The following is a 13,785-nucleotide window of genomic DNA, read 5'->3' on the forward strand; positions in this document are numbered from 1 at the left end:
TAAAGCCTATCACTGTTGGATGTGTAGCAGGCAGATATGACAGAAGGGGTCTTTTCTGTTGGGCTTCCCAGAACATCCTATGGAACATCTTCCCAGGATCTGGAGAGGTGAGATGGTCTTCTGGTAGCGAATGTGAATTGACTACTTTGCTAAGCAGGGTCCACCCTGGTTTGTATTTGGATGAGTGACTCGCTGTGAGCACTGTCTGCTGTAAGGTATTTCCCTTAGCACCACACAAATAGCATAAAAGGATGTGAAGCTAAGAATCCAAAACACAACCCAACAGATCCAATGCTCCAAATGGGGAAAAGGACAAAAGGAACCAATATATAAATGCAAACGATATTGTGAATTGTAAAGTTATATTAACATGGTGACTATGATGGATCACGTGAGGCAGAAATGCTAGCAAAACATAAAATACACGAAATGACAATTGATCAAAAAGGAGAATGATGTGGTCCGTAAGAGATATTAAAAATACAGCACCCCAGTGATAAGCTGTTTCGAACTATTTTGTCAAGTGTCCATGAGTTCATACTGTCTCCCATGAATGTCAATCAAATCTTCATTGAAACTTCAAAGCCATGTTGAAAAAGACGTTTGAAGATATGAAGTTTACATTTATATATTCATTCCTTAGGTCCTTTATTCCAATTGTATCATTGGATCTGTTGGGTTGTGTTTTAGGTATTTCCCTTAGGTCGGGGGTTTCTAAAACTCGGGTCCCTAGATGTTGTGGGACTACAACTCCCAACATCCTCAGCCACATAGTTCCACACTGTTGCAAGACTCATCTGGAATGCAAGCTCCCAACTTAATGGAACTAGGTAGCAACTTTTTGCACTAGTGCACAACTTGCACTTGCACAACTGCAACATTAGTGTGGAAGTCAGCCATCCCGTGTAACTTCACGAGGTTTTTGTTCACTGTCTGTTCCTCTGTTGACAAATGTGTATGTAATGTTTCCTCTGTGTAAGGCCTCCATATTTAATATAGAAAAACAGTGTACCTCAATTATTAGGAGGCACCAACAAATGTTGAGAGGGGAACATAGGAAGAAGAGACCTTCTTGCTTAAATGGATTATGGCATTAATGCTCCGCTCGCTTCTCGACCCCAACTCCAATAAAACGGCAAATGTCCCAGAGAGCACAGGCATTTTCACAATAGGATCACACACTTATAGAAATCTCAGCCGCAGCTGCTTTTTCCAATTAACTCTGCCTCCATTTCCTTGCTGGGGCTCTGGCCAATTTAATCACAGAGGCAGGAATCTCCTTGCAGCTCCTTCTCCATTAACCACATAACCCTGCTGGATCAATAGTCCATTGCTGACTCACTCTGCTGGCTTCTTCAGCAGTATGGAGTTTCAGACCCAAAGTCACCGGAAAAATGAGGAACACCTGAATACCATTCAGTATCAGCAGTCTTTTTAAATGGCTTGCTCTGAGAAAGCAGCAGATTTGGGTTGGAACATAGGAAGCTGCCATATACTGAGTCAGAGCATTGGTCCATCTAGCTCAGTATTGTCTACACAGATTGGCAGCAGCTTCTCCAAGGTGGCAGGCAGGAATTTCTCTCAGCCCTATCTTGGAGATGCTGCCAGGGAGGGGACTTGGAACCTGAGATGTTCTTCCCAGAGCGGCTCCATCTCCTAAGGGGAATATCTTACAGCGCACACACATCAAGTCTCCCACTCATATGCAGCCAGGGCATACCCTGCTTAGCTAAGGGGACAAGTCACGCTTGCTACCACAAGACCAGCCTTCCTTCCGATGAAAGGGTTGTTTCTATAGCAGCAGCAGGATGAGGCAGTGTAGAATGGATTAGACCAACAGGGGGTTCAACAAGGGCTACATGAACTCCTGCGGGTACTTTGAAACCTTGTAGGGGGCATGCAGAGCCCTCCGTCTCCCCGACTCATTTGTGTGCTAAGCTTTTGGCTTCCAATCAGAAGCTTCTTCTCTCAAGCTGAGAAGAGTCCTCCACAGGAGGAGAGGTGGAGGGGTGTCAGGCAGCATCCTTCCCTCCCACTCCCCACATGACTAGCTGGCCATGTGCTCAGACTCAGCCTGCCCTCCCCCTCAGCCTGACTGACAGGCTTGCAAGTGAGAAAAATGCAGACTGGTATTTAGCATCAGCATTGTCCTTGCTGCTGAGCCTGTCAATCAGACTGAGGAAGAGGTGGGCTCAGCCTGAACATCTAGCCAGGAGGAGAGAGGGATGCTGCCTGATACTCCTCATGGAGAGAGGAGGAGGGAGAGGGAAGGTCTGGTCAGGGGTATGCTGTGGAGCCCTGGGCATGAGGCTCCAGCAGGCAGGAGGATACAAGAAGCCACAGCACAGAGCAGGGCTGCTTGCTTGCTTGCTTGATTGTTAAATTTATATACCGCCTTTCATTAAAGCAATCCCAAGGCGGTTGATAGCAAAAATTTAAACACAAGATGGTAAAAAAGACACAATGAAAATATTAAGGGGGGGGGGAATTAAACAAATCTGATTAAAAATTTAAAACAAAAGCATAAACGCAATAAAGAGCAGCAGCAGAGAATCAAATAAATGCCTGGGCAAAAAGCCAAGATTTTACACTTTTTATAAAAGCTGCGATGGAGACCGAGGAGCGAATAGACACCAGAAGAGAATTCCAGAGTCTGGGGGCAGCAACAGAGAAGGCCCTGTCCCACGTGCACGACAACTGAGCCTCCCTCATTGTCGGCACCCGGAGTAGAGCCCCCTTAAATGACCTTGTCAAGCGGGCAGCAACCCTTGGGAGCTGGCGGCCCCTCAGGTATCCCGGGCCCAAACTGTTACGGGCTTTAAAGGTAAAAACCAGCACCTTGAATTGGACCCGGAAACAAACTGGTAGCCAGTGCAGCTCTTTCAAAATGGGTGTGATGTGCAGCTCGAAATAAAACCCTAGCTGATGCATTTTGCACTAGCTGCAGTTTCCGGATATTCTTCAAGGGTGGCCCCACGTAGAGCGCATTACAGTAATCCAGCCTTGAAGTGACTAAGGCATGGGTAACTGTGGCCCTCCAGCTGTTTTGGGACTACAACTGTGTTTTATAACTGCTTCTCTTGTAAACACAAAGTGATCGTAAACAGAAGGTAAAATTGTGCCCTCAAGTCAGTGTCGACTCCTAGTCACCACAGAGCCATGCAGTTTTCTTTGATAGAATACATGAGGGGTTTGCCCTTGCCATGATCTCCCACATAGTGCGAGATGATGCCTTTCAGCACCTTCCTATAGTGCTACTGCCCGATACAGGAAACATACCAGTGGGGAATCGAACCAGCAACCTCTTGCTCACTAGGCAAGTCATTTCCCCACTGCACCATTAGGTGGCTTATGGTGTATAAATGATCCTATGTGATCATAGTGATCATAAGTGATCATAATGATCCTATGCTGCCTTAACTAAGACTTTATTCAGACTTTATTCTCCTTCTCCTACCCCTCACTTTTCTTTCTTCCACCCCTCCCTCAGTACTCTCTACAACTGTGGTTCCCAACCTGGGTTCCTCCAGACATTGCTAAACTACAACTCCCAGCATCCCCAGCAACAATAAATTGTAGCTGGGGATGATGGGAGTTGTAGTTCAGCAACATCTGGAGGAACCAGGTTGGGAAGGAACCACTGCTCGACAACAAACCTCCAAACAATAAAACACTGAAGATTACTAAGGGAGTACCTAAAAGATCACAACACAATGAGTACCAGTATGGTAAAATATACATACAATATAATATGAATTACAGCTTCATAAAACAGATGTATATTTAACAAATAAAAAGATAATGGCCCAGTTCAGATGTAACACAGAACAGCAGGTCCAATGCATCTGCGGTTCTGTGCCCCATTCCCTCCGCCTGTTTCAGGACATTGGGGTGAGCATCTCTCTGCAGTCAGCAAGACGTCAGAGAGCGAGGGAGCTGGCTATGCAGGCTTCCTTCTTCACAGAAGGACAGCCTGCATGGCCAATCGGGCCAGAGTGAGGGAGAAGAAATATGCCACAGACTAGCACTTGGTAGGGTTGCAAATATCCTTGGAAAGGATATTTAGATGCCATGACGTGTCTACACCTACAAAGATTAGAATCGTTCAGACAATGGTTTTTCCCTTGACACTCTATGGATGCAAAAGCTGGACTTTGAAGAAGCAAGATAGAAAAAGTATTGATGCTTTTGAACTTGGGTGCTGGAGAAGACTTTTGAGCAGACCATGGAAAGCCAGGAAAACAAACCAATGGATCATAGAACAAATCAATCCAGAATTTTCACTCGAGGCACAAATGACCAGGCTCAAACTATCATACTTTGGACACACTATGCGAAGACCCAGCTCTCTTGAGAAGCCCATGATGCTGGGGAAAGTGGAAGGAAAGAGAAGAAGAGGACAACCAGCAGCAAGGTGGATGGACTCGATTAGGACAGCAATGGATGCACCACTGAGAGACCTTAAAGGTCAAGTTGAAGACCGATCATCCTGGAGAAAATCAATCTATGTGGTCGCTAGGACTCGACACCAACTTGACAGCACTTAATCAATCCATCAAGTCCAAAAACATCTGGGTGGCCAAAGTGGAGCAGGCATGGTCTATAGGGAGAGCATTCCATAGCCCAGGAGCAGCCACAGAGAAGGCCTGTTCCGAGTCACTGCTAGACGAGCTGATGGCATCCAGAGACAGACTTCTCTCCATGACCTTAATGTGTGGAAGAAGGAGGCACTCTCCAGGCAACCTGGTTCTAAATATACATCTCTTTTGTGAAGCTGTAAACTGCGCACAGACAGCAGTTTGGGCAGGTGTACAAATATAATAAAAATAAATAGATGAATAAATAAAATATTGCATCTGTACTTTATAATATTGGAACTCGTTTTTTCTTGTATCACATTTTTGTTTGGGTCCTACCCCTCTTTTTCATTCTTAGACTACAACTCCCATCATCCTCAGCCACAGTGCCCAATAGTAAGGGATGATGGAAGTTGCAGTCTAGCAATTGCGTGGGGGAGGGGGGCGGGCTGAGGTTGTGCAGCCTTTAGGTAGGGTTAGGAGGTGGTGGTTGTTTTTGTTTCAGCCTGATTCCAGGACAGATTCACATAGCTTGTATCTTATTTCTCACCCAGTTTGGCAAGATTTACTTCTGGGGGTCACAATTCTTGGCTGCTTATACAGGGTACCTGAGCTAAACCTTTGAGACAGAAGTGGGGGGGGGGATACACTTCTCCCACCTCTCCCACCATCCCCATCCACAATAGCTAAAGATGTTCCCAACCTGGGTTCCCCAGATACTTTAGAATTCCTTAGAATTGGGCTGAAAAGCGTCGGTGTACACACAGACCTTCAGTGCAGTTCTTGGCAGGAGAATGGAAAAGGAAGGGTTTCATTTCTCTGCCAGGACCCCAAATTCTGGCACTGCCCACAGCACGTGGCTGCATACAAGGACTATGAAGCATCTCATTTTGTTGAACTAATTGCTTGCTGCCCATTAGCAGTTCAGATGCTGGCAACAGCGGGTATGTCTCCAATTGAACAAGCCTTCCAGGAAAACAAGTGATTTGTGAACTGAAGATCAGAGGAGTGGGGGAGGCTAAATCCTCCTGGGACCCAGCTTCTCTCAAATACGTTTGTTATTTGCAAATCACTTTCATAGATCAAAGACACCTAGGGACATTTCTGCATTTCACACAGAACATTAAGAGGCAAGGCAAAGGCATTGAGTATCCCACTCAGATACAAAGGACATGCTTCAAAGTAGTTGATCTGCCTGTGAGGTTCTGATCCGTTCCTCATGGAAATAACCTTTCCACAGTTTACGTGAGATTTGGATCTGGTTCTTAGCAAACAGATTTGGGTAGCAAACAATCAACTCACAAAAAAAAAAAAGATTAAACAATTAAGTAGAAATAAAAAGCAACAAATAAATTTGACATTCTTTAAATTTTAAGTTGTTTTAATTTGTGTTGTTTTATTGTAAACCACCCAGAGAGGCAAGTTTTGGGTAGGGATGTGGACGGATCACGATTTGACATGCGATTCGGGACACCTCCCCAGCCCCTTTAAAACATAGAACAGATGCATATCTGCTCCTCCACTTCTTGCCGCCACTTCCTTAATTGGCGGCGCTCCTCCCATCTACACACACCAGCGGCACTCTCCCCCCCGCTGCCCTTGCGCAACGCCGGCATGCGCATGTGTGTTTCTTAATACACATACCAGGTAGCAAAGGAGAGAAATTACCGATTATGCATCTCTGTAACATACATACATAAAACCCATAATCCAAAGAGGGACTGACACAACCAAATTTTAATATAAGTTCTTGCTCTGCTATTGCACATTCCAAACGCCCTCCTGAAATTGTTCACTGAACAATTTGGTCAGTGAAAGTGTTTCTGCAAAATCTTCAACCTGAAAAATGGAAAGGAAATAAAAATACCTTTAAAAATCCATATCTTAAGAACTAAAAATCCCAGGGACTTCGAGGTGCCTGGGATGGCTTGAGGCCTTCCCTGTTGTGCCCCCAGACCCAATTTGGGGTGCCCTGCCACCCACCGGGGGGGGTTCAGGGCTGCCCCATATCCCCATTATTATTTCCCTATGGGGGAAAATAATAATTTAAAAATTCACCATTAATAGTAGGAACACCCAATTGCCTTGGGGTTTGGTGGGTGGTAGGCACCCCTGGGTGCCTACCACCCACCCCACATTTACACCCCTAGATACTCCACATAGGGAATAATTGGCAATAATAATAAAAATTCAAAAATTCATAAAAACTGTAGGAGTGTCCGATTGCTTTTGGGTGGTAGTTGGCACCCATGGGTGCCTACCAACCAAACCTGTTTTGGAGGCTCAAACCAGTTCGAACAAGTTCGAACCTGGTTCAAATACAAACCGAACTGGGGGGGGTGGAGCAAAACCAAAACCGAACCACCCCATCCGTTGAACCTGATTCGAACCGAACAGGGCAAACCAGTTTTGTGCACACCCCTAATAAGAATGCCACAGCTCAGTAGCAGAGCATCTGTTTTGCATACAGAAGATCCCAGATTCAGTTCCTGGCAACTTCAAGTATATCTGGGAAAGACTCCTGTCTGAAATCCCTAATAGCTGCTGCCAGTCAGTGTAGAAAATACTGAACTAAATGGACCAAGCGTCTGACTCAGTAAAAGGCAGCTTCATACAGTCACAAGGAATATATTTGAGAGGAGGGTTTAGCACAGTGGTAGAGTACCTGCTTTGGTGCATAAGGGCCCAGGTTCAATCCCTAGCACCCCAAAGTAGAAAAAACCTGAAATCCTTGAGAGATGCTGCCAGCCTGGGCAGACAATACTGAGCTAGATGGACCAATGGTCTGACTTGGTATAAGGCAGCTTCCAGGATTGATATGAAGGTCCTACAGAAAAGAAGGCTGCACTAGTGTATGGACTAAAATTACAGCAGACTTGTTAACATGAACAAAAGACAGATATGATAGGGTCCACAGAAATACACTACTGGGGGCAGGGGGGAACAAAAAACAAAAATACTTTGTACCTTTTTGGATTTGTTTCGGAGTGTGTATCCCCTGTACCAGTCTGTCAAAGAAGAAAAGAAAGAAACGCATGACTCTTCATAATCAGAAATCAATTTTTCAAAACCACTAACAAAAGCCTGGTTCATACCTAACGGGAGAACAGAGGTCCCTTCACCTCCGGTTTCCAAACCTGAATGTCTGAACCCAGGGAGTGAAGTTTGCAGGGAAAGCGACTTGCGATTCCCCTCATCAAACCCCGCTCCAAACCTTTGGTTAGAGTCACTGCCGCAAACTCTATTTCTGCAGTGGCAGCGTTATGTAGGAATACTGGCACCACAGTTTGGACCCTACGGAGCAGGAGCTGATGCGGGAAGCTCCTCCCTCACTCCGGCCCAATTGGCTGTGCTGGCTGTCCTTCTGTGAAGAAGGAAGCTCATGCAGCCAACCCCCCTGCCTCTCTGCAGTCTCGCTGACTGCAGAGAAACGCTCTCCCTAATGTCCGAACACAGGCGGAGGGAGTGGGGCACAGAACCGCAGGTCCGTTGGATCTGTAGTTCCACGTTACGTGTGGTTTGCATTTGAATGGGAGACCCGTGGGAGCACTGTAGGAGATTCCCCTTAGGGGATGGGGTTGCTCTGGGAAGAGCATCTGCATTATTGCATGCAGAAGCTTCCAAGTTCCCTCCCTGGCAGCATCTCCAAGATAGGGCTGAGATAGACTCCTGCCTGCTAGCTTGGAGAAGGTGCTGCCAGTCTGGGTAGACAGTACTGAGCTAGAAGGACCAATGGTCTGACAGCAGCATCCTATGTCCACCTTGGACAGTAGATTCAGAGCCCTATTAAATGGCACAGAAGAAAAGGGTGAACCGGGATGCCTCCAGTTCAGGTTTCACATCTCAGAAGGACCCACAAAAGTGGCTTTAAATAAGCCACTGCTTCTTAGCCTCCCACCTGGGGGTGGAGTTCAGTGGCAGAGAATCTGCTTTGCATGCAGATGTTTCTAAATTCAATCCCTGGCAACATTTCCTGGGAGAGACTCCTGCCTGAAACCTTGGAGAGCTGCTGCCAGTCCGTGTTGACAATACTGAGCTAGATCGTCTAATAGTCTGACTCTGTATGGCAGCGTCCTATCATCTACGCTTCCTAGGATACTGACCTCTCCTCTGCAATATATAGTACTGCATCATCTCAAGAATCCTTACATATGTCTATATGTAATCCTCACATGTGAAGTGCTTTAGAAGCTATATAGATTCTCTGTTATTTTGATATGTTTTGACCCCGAGCTGGACTATAAGGGTGGAAACACTTCTTTAGGTACACTGTAGCCAATCCATTCTCAGTAAATGCTGCTGAAATCCACAAGATTTACCTTGAGGTAAGCATGTTTGGTATTAGGAAGCGTGTGCATGGGCGCGCGCGCACACACATACACAATATGCTTTACAAAATAAAGTCAACATTGGAAAAGAAAAGCTTCTCTCAGAGGCAGGAACTTTGCTTTGTCTCCGTCTTCCCCTCTTGCAAGGTCAGCTCACATTTTAGCCTTCTTGCATATTAAATCTTCCCTCGCCAACCCTCTCCCCCACTTCTCTGCAAATATGCCCGTCAACCACATAATCTCTTTTGCCATGTAGGCTCCAACTAGCTGTTTCTAGTGTCAAGGTCAAGACACCGTAAAAAGAAACAAGTGCCTGGGTGAAGTGCTAAGCAAGCAGCTGGATTTGTGCCGGCTAGCAATACCAAAAGGTAAGCGTTGTGCTCAGCTGTTTGCGTATGCTCCTTATCCTTGCAGAACTCAACGTCTGTTCCTAGGCTTTCAGGCTGGAGAGTGTCTGAACAACTGAAATGTAGTGGGCACCCTTTCCCAGCTGGTTCTCTTACCAGCCCAAGTGGTTTTGCTCAAATTCCATCACCTAACAGCCGAAGAGCTACTCTTGTGGTAGCAAGCATGATTTGCCTCCTTTGCTAAGCAGGGTCCACCCTGGTTTGCATTTGAATGGGAGACTACATGTGTGATCACTGGAAGATATTTCCCTTAGGGGATGGGGCCGCTCTGGGAAGAGCATCTAGGTTCCAAGTTCCCGCCTTAGCAGCATCTCCAAGATAGGGCTGAGAGAGATTCCTGCCTGCAACCTTGGAGAAGCTGCTGCCAGTCTGTGTAGACAATATTGAGCTAGATGGACCAAGGGTCTGACTGAAGGCAGTTTCCTATATTCTTATCCCCATTTATGGGAGGAGAGCTGGTCTTGTGGTAGCCAGGGAAATGGAACTTGGAACCTTCTGCTCTTCCCAGAGCGGCTCCATCCCCTAAAGGGAATATCTTATAGTGCTCACACTTCTAGTCTCCCATTCAAATGCAAACCATGGTGGATCCTGCTTAGCAAAGAGGACAATTCATGCTTGCTACCTGAAGCCCACAACCCTCTCATTTCCTGTACGGACATCTCTGTGTGGGGTAAAATAGTAGGAAACTCAATACAGAGAGAAGCAACAATGATTTAAGAAGTAGGGAAACACACACAAAAAGGAGCAGAAGGAACGATACAAAACAAGGTCATAATTTTAAGGTAACTGAAGAATAAGAGTCCTCATTCTTGTGGAGGAGAGCTGGGCTTGTGGTAGCAAGATGAATTGCCCCCTTTGCTAAGCAACATCTGCCCCAGTTTGCATGTGGATGAGCAGCTACATGTGAGCACGATCTGCTGTAAGATAGTGCTTGGGGAATGGGGCCATTACTTAGGGTAGAGCATCAGCTTTGCATACAGGAGGTCCCAGGTTCAATCCCTGGCAGCATCTCCAGGTAGGGCTGGGAAAGACTCCTGCCTGAAATCTTGGAGAGCTGCTGCCAGTCAGTGTAGACAACACCGAGCTCGATGGAACAAGGGTCTGACTCAACATAAATAAGTTAACTACAAGCCAAACAGTAATCTCCTTTCTCTCAATCCTCTCTTCCTGCCCTCCAGAATCTCCTTCCTTGGGTAAGTAAGGAGTCCTTTCCTTAGGTCCTTTCACAATCTCCCCAGAAAGCTCCCCTCTGGCAGTTCTTCTGAGCCCCAAAGCAGGTAGAAGCTCCACTCCACAGGATCACACCTTTATTTATCTTAAATTTTTCCAGACCAAGGGTTTCCAACCTTGGGTCCCCAGGTGTCGCTGGACTACAACTCCCATCAGGCTTTAGTTACTGTGGCTGGGGATGATGGAAGTTGTAATACATGTTATCTGGGGTTGGGAACCTGTCATCTTGACCAGGAATTCTCAACGTTGGGTCCACAGATGTTGTTGGACTTCAACTCCCACAATCCCCCAGCCCCAGTGGCCTTTGGCTGGGGATTATGGGAGCTGAAGTCCAAGAAAATCAGGGAACCCAACATTGAGAATCCCTGATCTAGACCACCTTTCTGCCCAAGGACTCTAAAGGAGGTCCACAACAAAATTCAGAGCCAAACCATAGGGATGTGCACGAACCGGTTCTGAATCGGTTCAAGCAACCAGCTATTTGGTTGCATTTTAGGGGCGGGGAAGAGTACACTTACCCCTCCTTCCACTTTCCCCCCTCCGGTGCTCCATTTTTCAAGGCTCCTTCCGGGCTGCAGCATACCTCCCTGCAGCCCTGTCTCCTCTTGCCCAGAAGTACCCAGAAGTATCGGGCAAGTGCACACGCACGTTGGGCACCCTCCCCCGCCCGTAAAGGGCGACACCCCCCACCGCCTTCTAACCCTCCCTTCCGCCCGGTTTCGTGCACATCCCTACCAAACCACCCTCAGTATAAGAGAATGAAAAACCAAATTCAACTGTGAAATATGGAACATAGGAACATAGGAAGCTGCCTTATACGGAGTCAGACCCTTGGTCCATCTAGCTCAGTATTGTCTACCCAGACTGGCAGCAGCTTCTCCAAGGTTGCAGGCAGGAGTCTCTCTCAGCCCTATCTTAGAGATACTGCCAGGGAGGGAACCTGGGACCTCCTGAATGCATGCAGATGCACTTCCCAGAATGGCCCCATCCCCTCAAGGGAAGATCTTACAGGGCTCACACATGTAGTCTCCCATTCAAATGCAAACCCGGACAGACCCTGCTTAGCAAAAGGGACAAGACATGCTTGCTACCACAAGACCAGCTCTCCTCTGCCCCATGTACCCCTTTAGTCCTTCCCTCTGCCCTATGTTTTAAGTCATCGGCCCTATGGGTCCCTTTAGTCTACCCCCCATACAGCCAGTCCCCTTCTCTGAGAGCAACAGATGGAAGAAGAGAGGAGAAGAGATCACAGAAACCACAACACACAGCAACCCCAGACCAGCTTATCGGCCCAACGACAAAGAGTGGTTTCCACAATCCTCCTAAAAAGTGAAAATTGATGGGCTAGTTGGGCTATCTTCATCCATTACCAAGTAGGTAGGAGGGAACCACCAGTCACTGGAGTGCAGGCATTCTATGATATTGCTCCCCTGCTAACTGAGGAAAGAGGCACCTTTTTAAAGCGGTGATTCTCTTTATGTTTAGCAGGGAGAGAGCAACTGGCCCTATCCATCCACAGCACAGCATCCCTCCAGTGGCTGTTGTTGATGTCTATCCGAAGTTTCTTTTTAGATTGTGAGCCCTTTGGGGACAGGGAGCCATTTTATTTATTTCTATCCATGTAAACAGCTTTGGAACTTTTGTCTTAAATACCTTTTATGGGTTTTAAATGGTTCTGAACCTCTAAAAATTTGTTTTCATATTGTTTTAAGTCATCTGGTTTAAATGGTGTTGGTTTGGGGTATTTTTAAACTTGCTGTGTGCTGCGCAGAGCCTTTGGACGGGGCAGTATTTAAATGTAAGTAAGTGAGTAAATCAATCAATAAGATAAAATAATAAATAAATAATAATAAATGAATAAATATTCATTGTATTTGTAATACTGGGTGGACACTGTTGGGTCTCTTTCTGCCATCCAAGATTTGTGACCTAGATCCAGTTAGGCAGAAAATGGTGTCAAGTAGGACCAAAAATCATCCACCCAACGTTTTGGGCAACCTGGAAATGGGCAGACGTACCAGTGAGTGGAGGAAGCACACCTCACCAGGGGCCGGCAGTTCTCTTCAACTTGCCACCTGTCATGTAAAGTCCCCACAAAATCTGTATGCTGCCCTTTGGAACATAGGAGGCTGCCATATAACGTGTCGGACCATTGGACCATCTAGCTCATTATTGTCTACACAGACTGGCAGTGGCTTCTTCAAGGTTGAAGGCAGGAGTCTCCCTCATCTTGGAGATGCCAGGGAGGAAACTTGTAAACTTATGCATGCAAGCATGCAGGTGCTCTTCCTTGAGCGGCCCCATCCCCTAAGGGGAATATCCTATGAAGCTCACATGTAGTCTCCCATTCCAATGCAAAGCAGGGTGAACCCTACTTAGCAAAGGGGACAATTCAAACTTGCTACCAGAAGGCCAACTCTCCTCCCAAAGGGGGAATGATAGACCAATTTAACAAACTCCCTGAGTTTGTTAATTGTTAAGTATAACAATTAAGCAGAACAACTATACACTAAAGCCAACAGAGTCAACAAAACCAAAAATAAAACCAGCTCAGATGACATGCTGGAAGACCTAGGCCAGAATTCCCAACCTTGGGTCCCCAGATGTTGTTGGACTATAACTCCTATGGGAGTTGGACTATAACTCCCATGAGAGTTATAGCAGGGAGCAACTCCCCATGGGAGTTATAGTCCAACAACAACTGGGGACCCAGGATTGAAAACCATTTGGGTCAAGGAAGAAGAGTTTAAATAGTGAACCCTCCCACCCATCCTCCCACTTACCTTCGTACATCTCCAGAATGTGAACCGTGTCACCAACCTGCAAGGAGAGCTCCACATCCTGAACAGCATCGTAATTATAGATGGCTAGGGAGAGAAAGAGACAACAGAAAGCCAGAGTGAATAAATGAGATGGGAATATCGGAGAAGAGGAAAGGGAGTACATGATCCAGAGAGTAGAGACCTGCAAGCCTAAAATTCCTGGCAATCATGGAATGATCCCTGGTTCTAGTGCTGTGAGAGGACACACATAAGACCCGAGTTTCAAATCCCCATTCAACCATGAAACTCACAGGGTGACTCTAGGCCAGTCATGTATCTCTCAGCCTAACCTAGAGGATTGTTGTGAGGATAAAAATAAGCATGCTCTGAGCTCCTTGAAGAAAGAGCGGGATATAAATGTAAAATAAATAAATAAGAAGCTAGCCTGTTTCAGCTTAAGTAAGGTAAGTGTGGAATACGC

General features: G+C 46.4%; 1 protein-coding gene across 4 annotated transcripts in view; it reads right to left on the bottom strand.

Annotated features, from left to right (window-relative positions):
• Positions 1-13,785, bottom strand: part of DOCK5 (dedicator of cytokinesis 5) — a 165,507-nt gene that overhangs the window by 118,872 nt on the left and 32,850 nt on the right. For all 4 annotated transcript variants that reach the window (XR_008310960.1, XM_053269060.1, XM_053269061.1 and 1 more), the window contains exons 2-3: positions 13,326-13,409; positions 7,545-7,585 (exon numbers count right to left, since the gene is read on the bottom strand). Coding sequence is in view for 3 of the 4 variants with exons in the window: in XM_053269060.1 (XP_053125035.1) it covers positions 7,545-7,585; positions 13,326-13,409 (125 nt within the window). In the remaining variant the exon portion in view is untranslated. The remainder of the gene's footprint in view (positions 1-7,544; positions 7,586-13,325; positions 13,410-13,785) is intronic.

Source organism: Hemicordylus capensis, chromosome 8, assembly GCF_027244095.1.
Source record: "Hemicordylus capensis ecotype Gifberg chromosome 8, rHemCap1.1.pri, whole genome shotgun sequence".
Taxonomy (NCBI): Eukaryota; Metazoa; Chordata; class Lepidosauria; order Squamata; family Cordylidae; genus Hemicordylus; species Hemicordylus capensis.